The sequence below is a fragment of the Chrysemys picta genome, chromosome 3 (genome assembly GCF_011386835.1).
Source record: "Chrysemys picta bellii isolate R12L10 chromosome 3, ASM1138683v2, whole genome shotgun sequence".
Taxonomy (NCBI): Eukaryota; Metazoa; Chordata; order Testudines; family Emydidae; genus Chrysemys; species Chrysemys picta.
Window position 1 is genome coordinate 76,853,375 of NC_088793.1, and position 14,869 is coordinate 76,868,243.

A 14,869-nucleotide genomic window follows, 5' to 3' on the forward strand; every position below is an offset into this window, starting at 1 on the left:
TGTTTAAAAAGAAAATGCTTTCTTGTGAAATACTATAGAACAGAGCATGACAAAGGAAGGAGCTTCAGTGTTAATGAACATTTTTGTTAGTTTGGCAGGTCTTCAGAATGTTGTGCCACCATCAAGAAGGACCATGTTAAGGGGCTGAACTGTGACTCCCAAGCCTTTGGGCAACTGGAGGCTGAGTGCATCATAGAAGCCATATTCTCAGTCTCCAGGGGGACTGTGTTGGCTGTACTACTCTTGTAGCACACCCTGCCAACTGATCCACCAAATGGCACTAATGCTGACTTGCCTGCTCTCTTTGCCAGCATTACCACGCCTGTGATTTCAGCCAGAAGCAAACTTGGAGGATAGCACGAGGCGGGAGGCCAACAAAACGAAGTCATATGAATTAAAAACTAAATCTAGAGAAAAGATTTCACTTTTACAAACGAAGCCATAATTTTCAAACCACATGGCATCCCAGTCACTGATTTTTTCATGCATATAATGTTCTCTATATTTTTATAAATCTGTAATTTAGCTATTTAAAAATATGAACTTCAAAAATTCCAACATCTATAAATCTAGAAGTAAATATGCAGCAGATCAATTTGAAGTTGATTTTTTTAAGCCTCCCATTCATTGCACACTAGAATTCTACTTTGTTACCTGAAACATTCTAACAGGGTTTGAATATAAAGTTGGCCAGCAATGCTATTACATTCTAACCTTATCTTTTGTTAAAGAGTGTCTCCTGGTGATTTTTGGTTGTTGATTATTTGGCGCAGTAATAGCAGAGCAGTTGAACTGACCAAGATCTGCTTCTTGTATGTTTTTACATTTACTTGTCCTTCCCAAAGGCATGGGTTTTGAGACCTGAGAAATAAAATATTGTGATTTAAGAAAGAAATTATATAAAATCCCATTTTCCTTGTATCCATAAAATAACTAAATGCAGTTTGCAGTGCATAGCCATGTTGGTCCCATGAAACTGAGAGAGATCTCATATCTTAGTTGCACTTTTATTTAGTACTAGTCTAAATAAAGCCACATTCTTTGGTTAACTGGCCTCTGACTTGTGATACACAACTGCTTTCTAAGTTTATAGAACATAACCTGCTATACCTGGGAAAACTGCATTGACACCCAAGGGTCTGCAGATATAAAAATGGGAACTTCCATTCCCAGGAAAACAATATGATCAAAGAGGCACCAATTCCACTCATTCTCAATAATCCTCAAACACAAGTTAAAACTGCCTTTCCCTAATAGAACCACTGGGGAAGAGTGGTGGTGAAAAAACTGCCTGTCTTTCCCCCAGAGAGAATTCTCTTGGAAGACCACTTACTCCACAGATGCAGAAGGGTGAAATTTGCAACAACAAGGATCAAACAAACAAATAAATAATTGTGTTCCAGCCTCCAACCATCAGTTCCTTTTTTACGTAAGTTATTAAATGCTCTCCTCAGCCTACATGTGAATCTACAGTGGAGCTGCTAAGAAGGATACTTAAAACAAAAACAAAAACCCAAGACTTTCTTCCAATTAATGAAGAGAGCTTATAAAACTCTGTGCTAATCATTACATTCAAAATAATGTTCTAAAATAAATTGGAACAATGATATTCACAGTGAACCAATTTTTACATTACCTCATCACTTGTTAGCCTTCAGTGAGAGTTGCAGGTAAATCTCTGAGCATTTAAATACTACTTTAGTCATTTCTTTAGATACAGAAAGCAACAGATTAGGAATTGACTTTTCAAAAGCTTCTAAGTACCCTGAAATTGGTTTGCATTTAGACTAATTTAACAATAATCCGTTTGAACGTGTATGGGTATATGTACACAAAGTATTATAAAACTAAACATATGACTATTTATGAATTGTTCTACATTTAGGCTAATTTAATATACAGATACAGACACTGTACATATTTTTTGTATATACATATACAAATTACATAATATATTACATACATACACACACTAAGGTTATTAAAGCAAAACAATGTGTATCTATACATTTCTATACACACATTTTTATACAGATGTGTAAAAAACATACTCCAGCAGAAGCTGTGATTATTTATTAAATATTTGATTGGTTTCTTACCCTCTCCTCTATTATAGGGAGTGAAAGATCAATGAAAGGTTCCTTTACTGTGGAAATCTTGGAGGAAAAGACAATTAAATACAAAGAACTGTATTAGAGTTCTAGCATGAAGTCTCCATGTTTCTATTATAGTAGGAAAAAAACTATACAAAAGCTAATTGTCAGGTGCAAGATCTTTCTAATTAGAATGAAGAACTTTCTACAATCCTTGTACTAAATATTTACTTAAAGTTAACTGTGATTTTATTTTGGGTCAGTAAGTATTGGAGAATGCAATGTCAAATTTCAGTGTATAAAAACACTGGACAAGGTCATATATATCCCTGTGATCCATACACAGAAGAGACCTTCCCTTCCCACTCAAAGAGTGTCATAAGAACGGCCCTACTGCGTCAGCCCAATGGTCCATCTAACCCAAGCCACTATCTTCTGACAGTGGCTGGTGCCAGATGCTCCAGAGGGAATGAACAGAACAGGGCAATTATCAAGTGATCCATCTCGTCGTCCAGTCCTACAGGCTTAGGGATACCCAGAGCATGGGGTTGCATCCTTGACCATCCTGGCTAATAGCCATTGATGGACCTATCCTCCATGTCAGTTGCCACTAAGTATTCCCTTACCTGCACAGGCTCTCTAAGGGTGTAGCAATACATGAGAGGACAGGAGGTAAGCAGGGGAGCTGCATACTGTCCCCATCCCAGAACCTAGAGCAAACTAAAAAGATAGGGAAACCCTTTGAAAGGGAAGTCCCAGAGACAGATGCTGGATGGGGAGTCACTGGCAGCATGGCTTGAACAGCAACATGGCACAAGGGAACAGGCAGTGAGCCACAGGAATCACGTGATAGCTGGCGGATCTCAGATCTATGCAGATGTTGGAGGACGTGGTGTTTGTGGTTGGATTACCAATTTCTTCTGCAGGCAGAGGGTGCAAACCCAATGGAAAACTGCAGAGTAAACGTTGAAGGGAAACTTGGAATCTTTGACCCTATGCAGAAATGTTTGAGCTTTTGCACTGCTCATGAATACAATTATTGATATAATTGTCATTTACTCAACAAGTGGGTAAAATGACAGGATTCTGCCTAGTCATATCTGAAGTGATGTACCCCAAAATGGGTTAAATCATGAAACTGGTTCATTCGCTAAAGCTAAAAAGCTATTATATGAATTTCTTGGGTCACACATCTACATTTAGAGTAGCACTAGTAGTTAAATTAAAGCCAATCTATGGAAAAAGTTTATAGGGTGTTTAAAAATACCCTAATTTATTCCAAAATTATGTTTTGCTTCCTGAAAACCATAATAAAAAGGTATGCTAGAATTAGAGAGAGTTGGACTTTATCTACATATGCAGTGTAGTTGTAGCTGTATCAGTCCCAGGATATTAGAGAGACAAGGTAGTTTAGGTAATATCTTTTACTGGACCAACTTCTGTTGGTGAAAGAGACAAGCTTTCAAGCTACACAGAGCTCTTCTTCAGGCTCTGTGTAGTTCAAAAGCTTGTCTCTCTCACCAACAGAAGTTGATCCAATAAAAGATATTACGTCACCCACCTTTATCTACATTTTCTCTCACATTTTCTCTTCGTGCCCTCTTCCATGCTGACCTTATGCCCGAAATATCCTGCCAAAACCTGTTTACTAAGCTTCCTTTCTCGCCACATTCAAATCCCTTCTAAAAAAAATTTTGCCACCTTGCTTATGAGAAGTTAGTGGAAGGTAAACAAACAAAAAATACCAAGATGTATATACAACCCAGTGACTAACCATGTTTTCTTATTACTGTCATCCTTGCCATTCTTTTCCCCTTGTATGTTTATGACCCTCACTTGTGGGTATTATGTTAAATTTAGCTAGGAAAACATTTTTACTTGTTTTGTGATGCATCCAACATATCATTGGATGCTAGAAAAATAAATAATCAGGATTAGCGCTCCGTGTTTAAATTTAAGTGGTGTTTGTTTGTTTGTGTGTTTATTTTTTGGGGTCAGCAGGATTTCGGCAAGGCTTCTGTGGAGAGGGATTTTGCAAGAACCAGTGCTAGAAAAAAAATCCCTACCAACGCTGATAAAGGAAACTGAACTGGAACCTTGTTTTAAAGTGGTTGTAGCCAGCAAATTCCTGATTCCTGTGCAGACTAAGCAACAGTAATATGGTACATATAACTTCTAACCTTTCTAAGTTGTATGCAGATAAAGTTCTTCATTGATACCAGTGACATATTAAAATTATATTCTGCACTTTACACAAGGGGAAGATTACCTGGCACTGCAGAACTGTGATTAATTATTCAGACTGAAAGGGTTTATTATATGTCTATAATATGAAATATAATATTGTAAACCAAATATACATGCAACATTCAATAATTCATGAAAATTGATCAAAATAATAAGCTTTTCATCCTTGTGACTCTAAAGGAAATTCTAACGATTATGGAAATTACTTATTTTTGATAAAATGTTGATCAATACTAAGTTACTAAAGTTATATATTGTTTAATAAAAATATCAAGTTAACTACTAAAAGTATTTCAAGAAGAGACCATTTCGATCAATATCAATTCCATAATCTGATTAAATATATTTTTCCCACTCCCTTTAATCAAATCAAAATTTCCCAAAGTGTGGTCCATGTCCCAAAGGACTACCCATGGGGGCAAGAAAAATGGATACATTAAGATAGGGAGGACTTTAACAACACATGACAGAGTTGCAGGGGCAGGGAGGGTGGACTGGTTTCATTTTCCCAAAGCGGGGCTCAGTTTTCAAAAATCTGGGAAATGCTGCATTAAATACATGATCAGTATTTCCCAAACTATTGTAGAATTTGGAACCTCCAGCCCAAGATCAGCTAGACACAAACAAATTAAAGCATCTAAATCTTTTCCGAGTCACATGACTCCTTTGTATGAGTGGAAAGGATAATATTTTAAGGACAAAATAGTCCTTTTTAATAAGCAGCCTTCAATAAAATCTTTTTACAAATAAATAGTATAAAATTGACAATACATTTCTATTCCACATCGAGCTGAATTCCAAAATACCTACATTTTCACATTCCTCACACATGACAGTGCTAGTCAATTCACCAACAAAGATCCTATCTATGAAGTTCATCTTCACACCCTCTCTTCCATATGCTGAAAAAACATTACCTTTTTTAATGTGAAAAAAACAGATCCAATGCCACTATATAAGTACAATGTAATTCTTTCTATGATTTATTCGGAACACATATAGTACAATGTAGGAATATGCTCAAAATATTTCCTACCACTAAAGAAATTAATTCAATAAAAGATATCATTTACTTTAATATTTGTCAATGCTTAGAAATACAGAATTCAGTTTCTCCCTCCCCCTCCTCCTTCAGTAACAGAATAATGCTGCATCTCCTTTTAAGAAAGGTTTTTTATTTTAATACACAATGCAAGTCATAAGTCCTATTGATATAATATTCTATTGCACTGTAGCAGGCATTTAGGCAGGAGACCTGCTGGTTGATTTTCTAAATGACAAATAGCTTCTAAAAAACTGTACAACTCAAAACCAAAACCTGTTCAATAGATTTGTAATACATTATCAAGATCAAATTACTACAGGTTTGGCAAGGATTAACTTAATTTTTCAGAACAATTACAATACCATTGGAATTTTAATTAAGCTTTAAGTATTATGCAAATAAAAGACTGAGGTTTAGAAAATACTGCCCTGATTCAAATAATTCATCTTATTTTTGTGTTGTTATTCTCAACACACTTATGTCGTCAGCAACCTTGTGGCAATTTAATCAATAACGCATTTAAGGTGGTCTCTTTATGAGTGATGCAATAGTTGTGGCCTTAATGAAAGATCTGAAGATGCAGCAGAATACTTAAGTAAAAGTAAAACTAAGTTTTACACGCCTATATGACAGTAATTAACAAAAGAAAGCCTTTATTCTAGATACTGGAAACAGATTAGTACATAACACTTCGATACTTTACATGTGCACTAGATGGCACCAGAATAACACATAATAAAAGTCTTATAAAACCATCTGCAATACTTCAAGGCAGTCAATTTTGAAAATTGTATTTTAAAACTTGTACATTTATTTATTTTTTTAAATAGTGATTGATTCATTTGCTAAAAAGAACTTAAAAATAAATCACTATAAATAACAAGACAATATTGTATTAAAGAATAACATACCTTTAACTTTTCTTTTAGTTTCCTCATCTGCAGTTTTAGTTGTTGGATTGTTGAATGCTTTTAAGATACCAGCTTGTATACGCTATAAATATAAACACAAATATTTAATAAGTATTTTCAGTGGGTGATAGGCACTCTAAAAACACTGACAGACTGTTAGAAACAATTTTTGGTTATTTCCAGAAAACTACACAAAAGTTTATATAACTCTAGCTTTAACTACATCAAGCATTTTTCCTCACAAAAAGGGCAAATTTTAGGTAGGTCGTGAATTTATCAAGAAATTGTGGATTATGAAGTGAACATTGCTAGGAAAGGAAATAATAAATTGCTTTGTAGTGCAGTGACTGGCTGGAATATAAATGTGTAAAATTTGCTAAATATCTTTAACCATGCTTCAATTACTCTATTTAGAGAGTAATAGGTTTAAATTTTATTTGCTAGTCAATACAACCTTTAGTCACACATCAATGTGTGTACAGAAAACTCCCATTAACCCATATAAGGATTATCTGAATGTACTGAAGAGAATGTAGAACCCTACAAATATATTTTTGGAGGAGGCGAACTGCATCTAAATAGCATCCAACAGAATTATATTACCTGTACCTATAGCTTGCACATAAAAATAGCAAGTTTTGCCCACTTCTCAGCAAAAAATTAACAGCAGTTACCATAGTGAGGTCCCATATTAATAAGGCTTCAATATTTCTACAGAATATATAACTAACTTTTCCCCAGTATGCTGTGGAATAGCATAAATAATTAAACTAAACGATACTCTCAAATACAGGACCAGAGTACATTTTTGAATGCATTATCCATATGTCCCTGTTTTTATTTTCCTCCCTTTTTAAAAGTACTTATTCACAGTCTTCAGTAATGTGTAATGGGTTTCCATTTCATTAGTGAAAAGTAGCGAAGTTCTACTGTATTACTATATTTGTTAAATGGCACATGGAAGTCACAAACAGAAATGAGCTGTGATGCTACAAAAGTCTTGTATGTAGTCCATAGCAGCCCTACTAACAAATAATCATCACTTTTACAACATAGTTCTAAAGTATAAAATATATATTAAAATTTGAGATGGTTATAAGTTGTCATGTCATGTCATGTTCCACTCAAACCATATGTACTGGGAAATGCTATGATGAAGGATAGCTTTCGAGGTTCGATTTCCAGTTCATCTATCTACCCACAGATTAGTCATACTTCTACCTTATGAGTATGTGACCTGGCTTGTGAATTAAGTCCGGACGCCCCAAGCTCTGCTTTGTTCATCTTAAAGCCAACAATATACTAAAAGGTCTAATCAATACGTAATTCACCAAGTTGAATACCATAAATGGGTTTAGGGCCATAAGCAACCCCTTTTGTTGGGATTAGTGCGTTGAACCATTTATTTAGGTCAAAGAAAGACATAGTCTTTGAATGGTCAGGGTGCTACTAACAATGGCAGCAGACATTAATCAATTAGCAGCAGGGTTCAGCTACTTCAAACCCTGGTGTGAAACAATCTCCAGCACACATCGCTGGAAACAGCAGACAGTGTGTAATTTGGATTGTGGTATTGACAGACTTATTTTAAAGGTCCACTTTTATAGATTAATGTATTTTCAGAAGGATGCAGAAAAAAATAAAAACAGGATTCCAAATAATGCAATATTGTTTCAGAAAGCCCAGAAATTGGAGACAAAACCTCAAGGCACTGTAGAAGAACTGTTTTATAGGCTGTAAAAACAAATTAAGAGCATAGTGAAACGGTAATTTATGTAGCGCTATAAAAGCATTTTGAGATTGCACTCACCTATTGGAATACAGTAGATATACTTTAAAGGACCAAATAGCTTTGATTGAAAAAATTAATCAGAATTTGTAAGAGAAGTGCCAATTAGACTGCTCAACTAAACAGAAGGTTTATCACAGGTACACTGAAGTGGTTAGCTGCTATTTTATCAGGGCTGTTACCGAAACTTTACACTCAAAAGCAAACATTTAAAAGCAGCATGAAAGAGGAAGGTTAGTGGCTATAATCATTTCTAAAGGATTCTGGTGGCAGACATATTGCTGTAGGCTTTCTTCAATCAAAAAACACATGGTAGTGACACTCCATAACAATAGCACGATTAACAGCTGTGCAGTTCCCATGACAGACAATGCTGCTACTGCTTGTATCTGACTGGCACAACTGTCATTGCTCACAAGATTGAATAGATCCACAGATCTGACATTCTCAGTTTGTCATACCATTTATAGACCCGAAAAAGAAAGGGGGAGAAAAAAAGAGCTTTTACTAGTAATGTCCCTTACTGCACAGCCTGAGGTGATAAAGTCACTGTTAATAGTAATGCACCATTATGGCAAAACAGGGGTTTAAGTGCTGTAAAAGGTGGGACCAACCTTCACTTACCCAATGACAGAGATGGCAGAAATACTGTACAACCTAATGTATAAAGAAAATATTCCTCAACATGTTCTATTATGGTGATAACAGCAGCCACCATTGCTCTCTAATGAAACTATTAATAGGACAAATAAAAAATACACGCTAAGACCTAATGACGCTGCCATGTTCACTGATGGCACTGGAGTTTATGCTGTCATTTGTGTTAATCTGTTCATTATGGGGAGAGGGAGGAGTGTCAGAATATTAGTTTAAGTAAGCATTCCCTTGCTTTTACTGTTAAACCTATATTCTTATAGGTTGTACAGTAAATAGGGTTTAAACCACTCTACCCCATTAAAGTCAACAAGAACAGCACAGTAGTGCCATCACTACAACATTCTGAAAACTCTTTTTCCCCCTTAAATTAAAAGAAATAAAAACAGCTATCCTTATACTTTTGCTCAATGGGTCATTTTATGACATTATAATGTCAGGACTGAGAAAAGCTTCTCCATAGTTCACTATTTTTATGATGCAGCCTATTGTTTACATGAACTAAGTTTTCAGGTTTGCAAAAAGGAGCTTCTTATTATTAAACTGGGTTTGAGTTGCATGTTAGCAATGCATTTCCACAATTCATGCTAACCACTTTTGCAGCTTATTTATAGATACTGTCACTGCATAATCTTGTTGTACATTACAAGCTATAATAGTAATGTCTATAGACTTTATTCAGTCAATTAAAATATGGACTGACTGATGACCAGATGTGCCATTTGTCAAAAAAATAGTTCCATGAAGTCCAAAATACATAAAAATACTGCATCATAGAGCTGTTATGTGGCGATGGCTCAATGGCTCTATTGTGCCAGAGACCCGGGTACAGGAGTGGCTTCAGATCTCATGTCCATGATAATTCAGTATAGGTACATTACAGATACTAGACAAGTAAACTTTGCTTGGGATGGAAGAAGGGCTATATTGAATGATCACTACTACAGTAAAGTGCCTCCTTTGGGAAAAGGCTATTTTCTATTACACCTGAAGAAAGACCTTTTCCTCTGAGTCAGAAAGAGGCAAAACAGTGATGAACCTGAGATGTCAAACAAATCAGATCAGGTGTATTATGGTTCAAAACTGCACTTCTGGAAACAGGGAAGTAAGGGGCAGAAATGAAGAAAATAAATACTAAATGTGTATAGATATCTTTTTTATATAAAAAGCTTTCTTTATGTATATATATTTAGTACTTGATCTAGATTTGTTAAGTAATGGGAAGTACAATTTCATCTGTAAAACAAGCAATTTTTCTTCATTTAGAACATTGCTAAAAGACATTAGAAACTTGGATAATATTTTTGCTTTAATTTTTTTCCAGTCAAATTGGTTTTAGTGAAGTTTTATAACAAACTAATTGCTCCCTGGATGTGGGGCAGTATATGAAGTTTTATCCTGAAGCAGATTTTACCAAATGAGTTAGGGACATGACTTTTACCCTACCACTTAAAAAGTATATTTTTTAATAACTACAGATGAATCGGTCTCCTAAAATGGTGCTTCCAAAGTCACTGGAAAATTATAACAACCACCATTTATGATATCCCCTTCAACAGTCAACTGAAATCTGTATCCAGATCAACAAATTTAAAATACCAAAATGAAAATGTAATCAAGTTGCTTTTTTGAAAAATAGTGGAAACAAGCCTTAGTAGTCATTTCATTATTTTAAACAGAGAAAACAAAGTGTGTGAAAAGGTGACATCTGATCTACAGTCAATTCGAGCTAGTTCACTGAAAATATACAAAGATTTTACCTTTGTTTCTTCTATTCTCATTGCATCCAACAAATAGTGGAGAAGCTCTTGGCTATCCTGCTGTTGAAACCCTTTAAACCGAGGGGCCCTATAGAAGAAGCGAGAAAGAAGTTCAGAATAACTCCTATGGCTTCCACTTAGGATCTCTGGGGAAGCATTTTCAAAACACTATGCCCCCTCCCCCTACCGTGCCCCTCCTCTACCCTTCCAAAATAATAATAAATCATCATCATCATCATAAAAAAGACAAAAACCTCAGGCTGACGTATAGAATACAAGACTCAGTGTTATAATACGTACAATATTTGGAAAAAATATATTTAGAGACTGAAGGAACATCTTGAGTCTTGGACCAAATGGTAACATACTCCAGGTCAGAAAGAACTGTACACAAGTACAGTTACTTAGAAAGTAACAGTAAAATAAGAACTCATCCTCATTTATATTTCAATAATCTACCTATGACAGCTTCAAGCCTACTTGCTCAACCTTTTGATCTGTAACTTACTGAATGTAGTGAAAGGCATCTGAATGGGTAAGATGGTGAATATATTAAAAAAATAAATGCCATGCACCATATGAATTTTAGTTTTTACTGGGGTAGGGGTTCTCAAACTTGGTTCACGGCTTGTTCAGGGTAAGCCCCCGGCGGGCTGCGAGACGCTTTGTTTACCTGAGTGTTCGGAGGTACGGCCGCTCGTGTTTCCCGCAGTTCCCATTGGCTGGGAACAGCGAACCGCGGCCACTGGGAGCTGCGAGTGGCAGTACCCGTGGACGCTCAGATAAACAAAGTGTCTCGCAGCCCGCCAGGGGCGTACCCTGAACAAGCCGTGAACCAAGTTTGGGAACAAATTCTCTCATGCTTTGCTGATGTACATAATTTCTACTAAACCCCAGTACTCTTTTATTTATGCAAAATTTCTTTAAATCATGCTGTTACTAATAGAGATGGGTGTTCTTAAATAAACATTCCCATTCTGGAAAACCAGGTAATCTTCTTAAACACTAATATGAGTCAAATAATTTTTGGTTATATAATCAGTTATTCAGTGTTATATAATGAATAACAGTGATTAATCGCAGTTAACTCATGCAATTAAATTTTAAAAATTTTTAATTAAAAACATTAATCGCATAAATCACAGTTTTAACCGCACTGTTAAACAATAGAATACCAATTGACATTTTAAAAATATTTTTGGAAGTTTTTCTACATTTTCAAATATATTGATTTCAATTACAACACAGAATACAAAGTGCTCCGTTTATATTTCTTTTGATTACAAATATTTGCATTGTAAAAACGACAAACAAAAGAAATAGTTTCCCTCCCCCACAGCCACGCCGGCAGCACTCAGGGCCGCGGGGTTGTGCGCTCCTGCCAAGCAGCGCGGCAGCATGTCTGGCTCCGACTGGGCAGCACAGTGACCGGACATGCTGCTCTGAGCAGCATGGTAAGGGGGCTGGGGCTGGGGGGGGTTGCATAAGGGGTGGGAGGTCCCAAGGGACAGGGAGCGGTTGGATGGGGTGGAGGTTCTGGGGGGCAATCAAGGGACGGGGGGTGGGGTTGGATAAGCATGGGAGCAGGGCTGGCTCTAGGCACCAGCAAAACAAGCTGGTACTTGGGGCGGCACATTTTTAGGGGCGGCATGGCCGGCGCCAGAATGCTGCCTCTAAAGAGGTGCCCCGGCCACCCTAGCTCACCTCCGCTGTTGCTGCCATGGCGCACGAAACAGCTGATTCGCGCGCCGCTACTCGCCCTCCCTCCCAGGCTCTCAAACAGCTGTTTCGCGCACCGCGGCGGCTCGGGGTCTCCCCCTCCCTCCCAGGCTCTCAAACCTGGGAGGGAGGGGGAGATCCCGAGCGGCCGTTTCGCGCGCCGCTGCTCCCCCTCCCTCCCAGACTTGAGAGCCTGGGAGGGAGTGGGAGAAGCGGCGCCCGCGCCGCGGCCTCTCAGAGTCTCCCTCTCCCTCCCAGGCTCTCAAACCTGGGAGGGGGGGAGTCTCCAGGTGGCCGCGGCGCGGCGCCGCGCCGCTTCTCCCCCTCCCTCCCTCCTAGGCTTGAGAGCCTGGGGGGGAGGAGGCAGGGCTGGGGATTTGGGGAAGGGGCGGAGTTGAGGCGGGGCCAGGAGTGGGGTAATTAAATAAGGGGGGGGGGGGGCGGCCAAAATTGTTTTTGCTTTGGGCGGCAAAAATCCTAGAGCCGACCCTGCATGGGAGTCCCGGGGGGCCTGTCAAGGGGTGAGGGTGTGGATAGGGGTCAGGGCAGTCAGGGGACAGGGAGCAGAGGGGTTTGTCTAGGGGGTGGGATTCCAGGTGACATTGTAAACAAGCAGGCAGCATTATCTCCTGCAAATGTAAACAAATTTGTTTGTCTGAGCGATTGGCTGAACAAGAAGTAGGACTGAGTGGACTTGTAGGCTCTAAAGTTTTACATTGTTTTATGTTTCAATGCATTTATTTTTTTGTACATAATTCTACATTTGTAAGTTCAACTTTCATGATAAAAATATTGCATTACAGTATTTGTATTAGGTGAATTGAAAAATACTATCTTTTGTTTTTTATTGTGCAAATATTTGTAATCAAAAATATAAAGTGAGCACTGTACACATTGAAATTAACATATTTGAAAATGTAGAAAACATCCAAAAATATTTTTAAAAATGGTATTCTATTAACAGCGCGATTAATCGCGATTAATTTTTTTCATCACGCGATTAATCACAATTAATTTTTTTCAATCACTTGACAGGCCTAATAATCATACAATATTAACTCTTGTCATCTCTTTAATAGGCAGCAGGTTTAAAAAACAAAAACAAAAGGAAGTATATCTTCACACAGTGTGCAGTCAATCTGTGGAACCCAAGACTATAACAGTGTTCAAAAAAGAACTAGATAAGTTCATGAAGGATAAGCCCATCAATGGCTATTAGCCAGGATGGACAGGGACACAAAACCATGCTCTGAAGTGTCCCTAGCCTCTGTTTGGCAGAAGCTGTGAATGGGAGACAGGGGATGGATCACTTGATGATTACCTGTTCTGCTCATTCCCTCTGAAGCACCTGGCATTGGCCATTGTTGAAAGACAGGATACTGGACCACTGGTCTGACCCAGTATGGCCGTTCTTAGGTTCTCTTCGTATACAGTTTTACAAGGCCATGTGCAGCACCATGAATTCCCAACTCACAGCACACCCACGTCTGACTTTGTTCTTAAATTTAGCGAACTACAATACCTTATTCCACTTCTGAAAAATATTAATGCTATATTACTGCAAGCCAAAAGGATTCTTTCATTTCTAGAATACATAAAAAGCCTCAGACTGACAACAAAATATTTTAAGCATCTTTTTGACCTAGCCAATCCACTCCATAAAGCTAGGTCTCGAACAGCAGGGTAATAAGTTGGTGTATGTGACCGCTGACATTTTTCGAAGTGGCCTAGGGGATTTGGATGCCCAATTGTAGTTTTGAAAAATCACAGCTGAAGGAGCCAGCTCATGTCTCACTGTAGTAATTCAAGTAACTCCATCCTCAGTTATATAAAATATTATGATCCCACAGCATGGCTAAATACCAAAAGTTACACATTCCATCTTGTGTGTGGCTACTGAATATAGCAATAAGTTATCTAGATATGTCATCAAAATCCAAGGAGGATCACATAAAATTATTCATTCATATCAAAGGCGATTTTGATCTTGCTGTGTTCTACAGCATGTTCGGCTCATCCGACTAAATCACCTAGGCTGTATCAAAAAGGGTCTTGATATAAATGGCACCTTTTCTAATTCTGATCATATCATCAAGAAATCTGGTGGGGAGGGGGGGAAGGGAGGTAACAGAATTCCAAGAGTCAGACACTTCTATACCCAAAAAAGCATTGTGTTAGTCCTATCAAGCTTAGCTAATGCTATGCTTAGCACAGTAGATCCAGTCTCCTCAGAAATTTTTACCCACTACATGGCCCAAGGTACACAAAGCAATGTATGAATACTTGGTAACATTCTTTGCTGTTACCTGGTAGCAAGAGAATACAAAGAAACCTCAGTAGTAATAGATAATTCTTGATAAAATAGTTTAACACCCAAAAGTTATTCACCACAGATTTTTATCTGCTATCATAACTTGCAAATCATTTTGGAAATCTTTCCCAATTCCACTAGTAACTCCTGACATGTAATAGTATTTGATGAGTTTTCAACCAAAAAACAAAAAAAGGCATCTAACTATTGGAGGAATGATTTTGCTGGTCCTCTGCTTCAACACCCATTCCAGAATGTATTGAACTTAAAAACAACAAACATGAAACTGCACAAGCTCTAGGTATACTCTGATCAAGAAAAATATTGTCTTCCAAATATA

General features: G+C 37.6%; 1 protein-coding gene across 24 annotated transcripts in view; it reads right to left on the bottom strand.

The window, feature by feature from the left end:
• The window catches only part of USP45 (ubiquitin specific peptidase 45), a 98,462-nt gene that overhangs the window by 13,501 nt on the left and 70,092 nt on the right, over positions 1–14,869 (bottom strand). For 10 of the 24 annotated variants that reach the window (XM_065588231.1, XM_065588232.1, XM_065588235.1 and 7 more), the window contains 5 exons: positions 10,500–10,587; positions 6,297–6,378; positions 5,151–5,257; positions 2,100–2,156; positions 715–861 (listed from right to left, as the gene is read on the bottom strand). In XM_065588231.1, coding sequence (XP_065444303.1) covers positions 715–861; positions 2,100–2,156; positions 5,151–5,257; positions 6,297–6,378; positions 10,500–10,587 — 481 coding nt within the window. Of the gene's footprint in view, positions 1–714; positions 862–2,099; positions 2,157–5,150; positions 5,258–6,296; positions 6,379–10,499; positions 10,588–14,869 lie in introns of those variants that run through there. The other 14 variants (XM_042857635.2, XM_008164883.4, XM_008164881.4 and 11 more) reach the window with 8 other exon arrangements.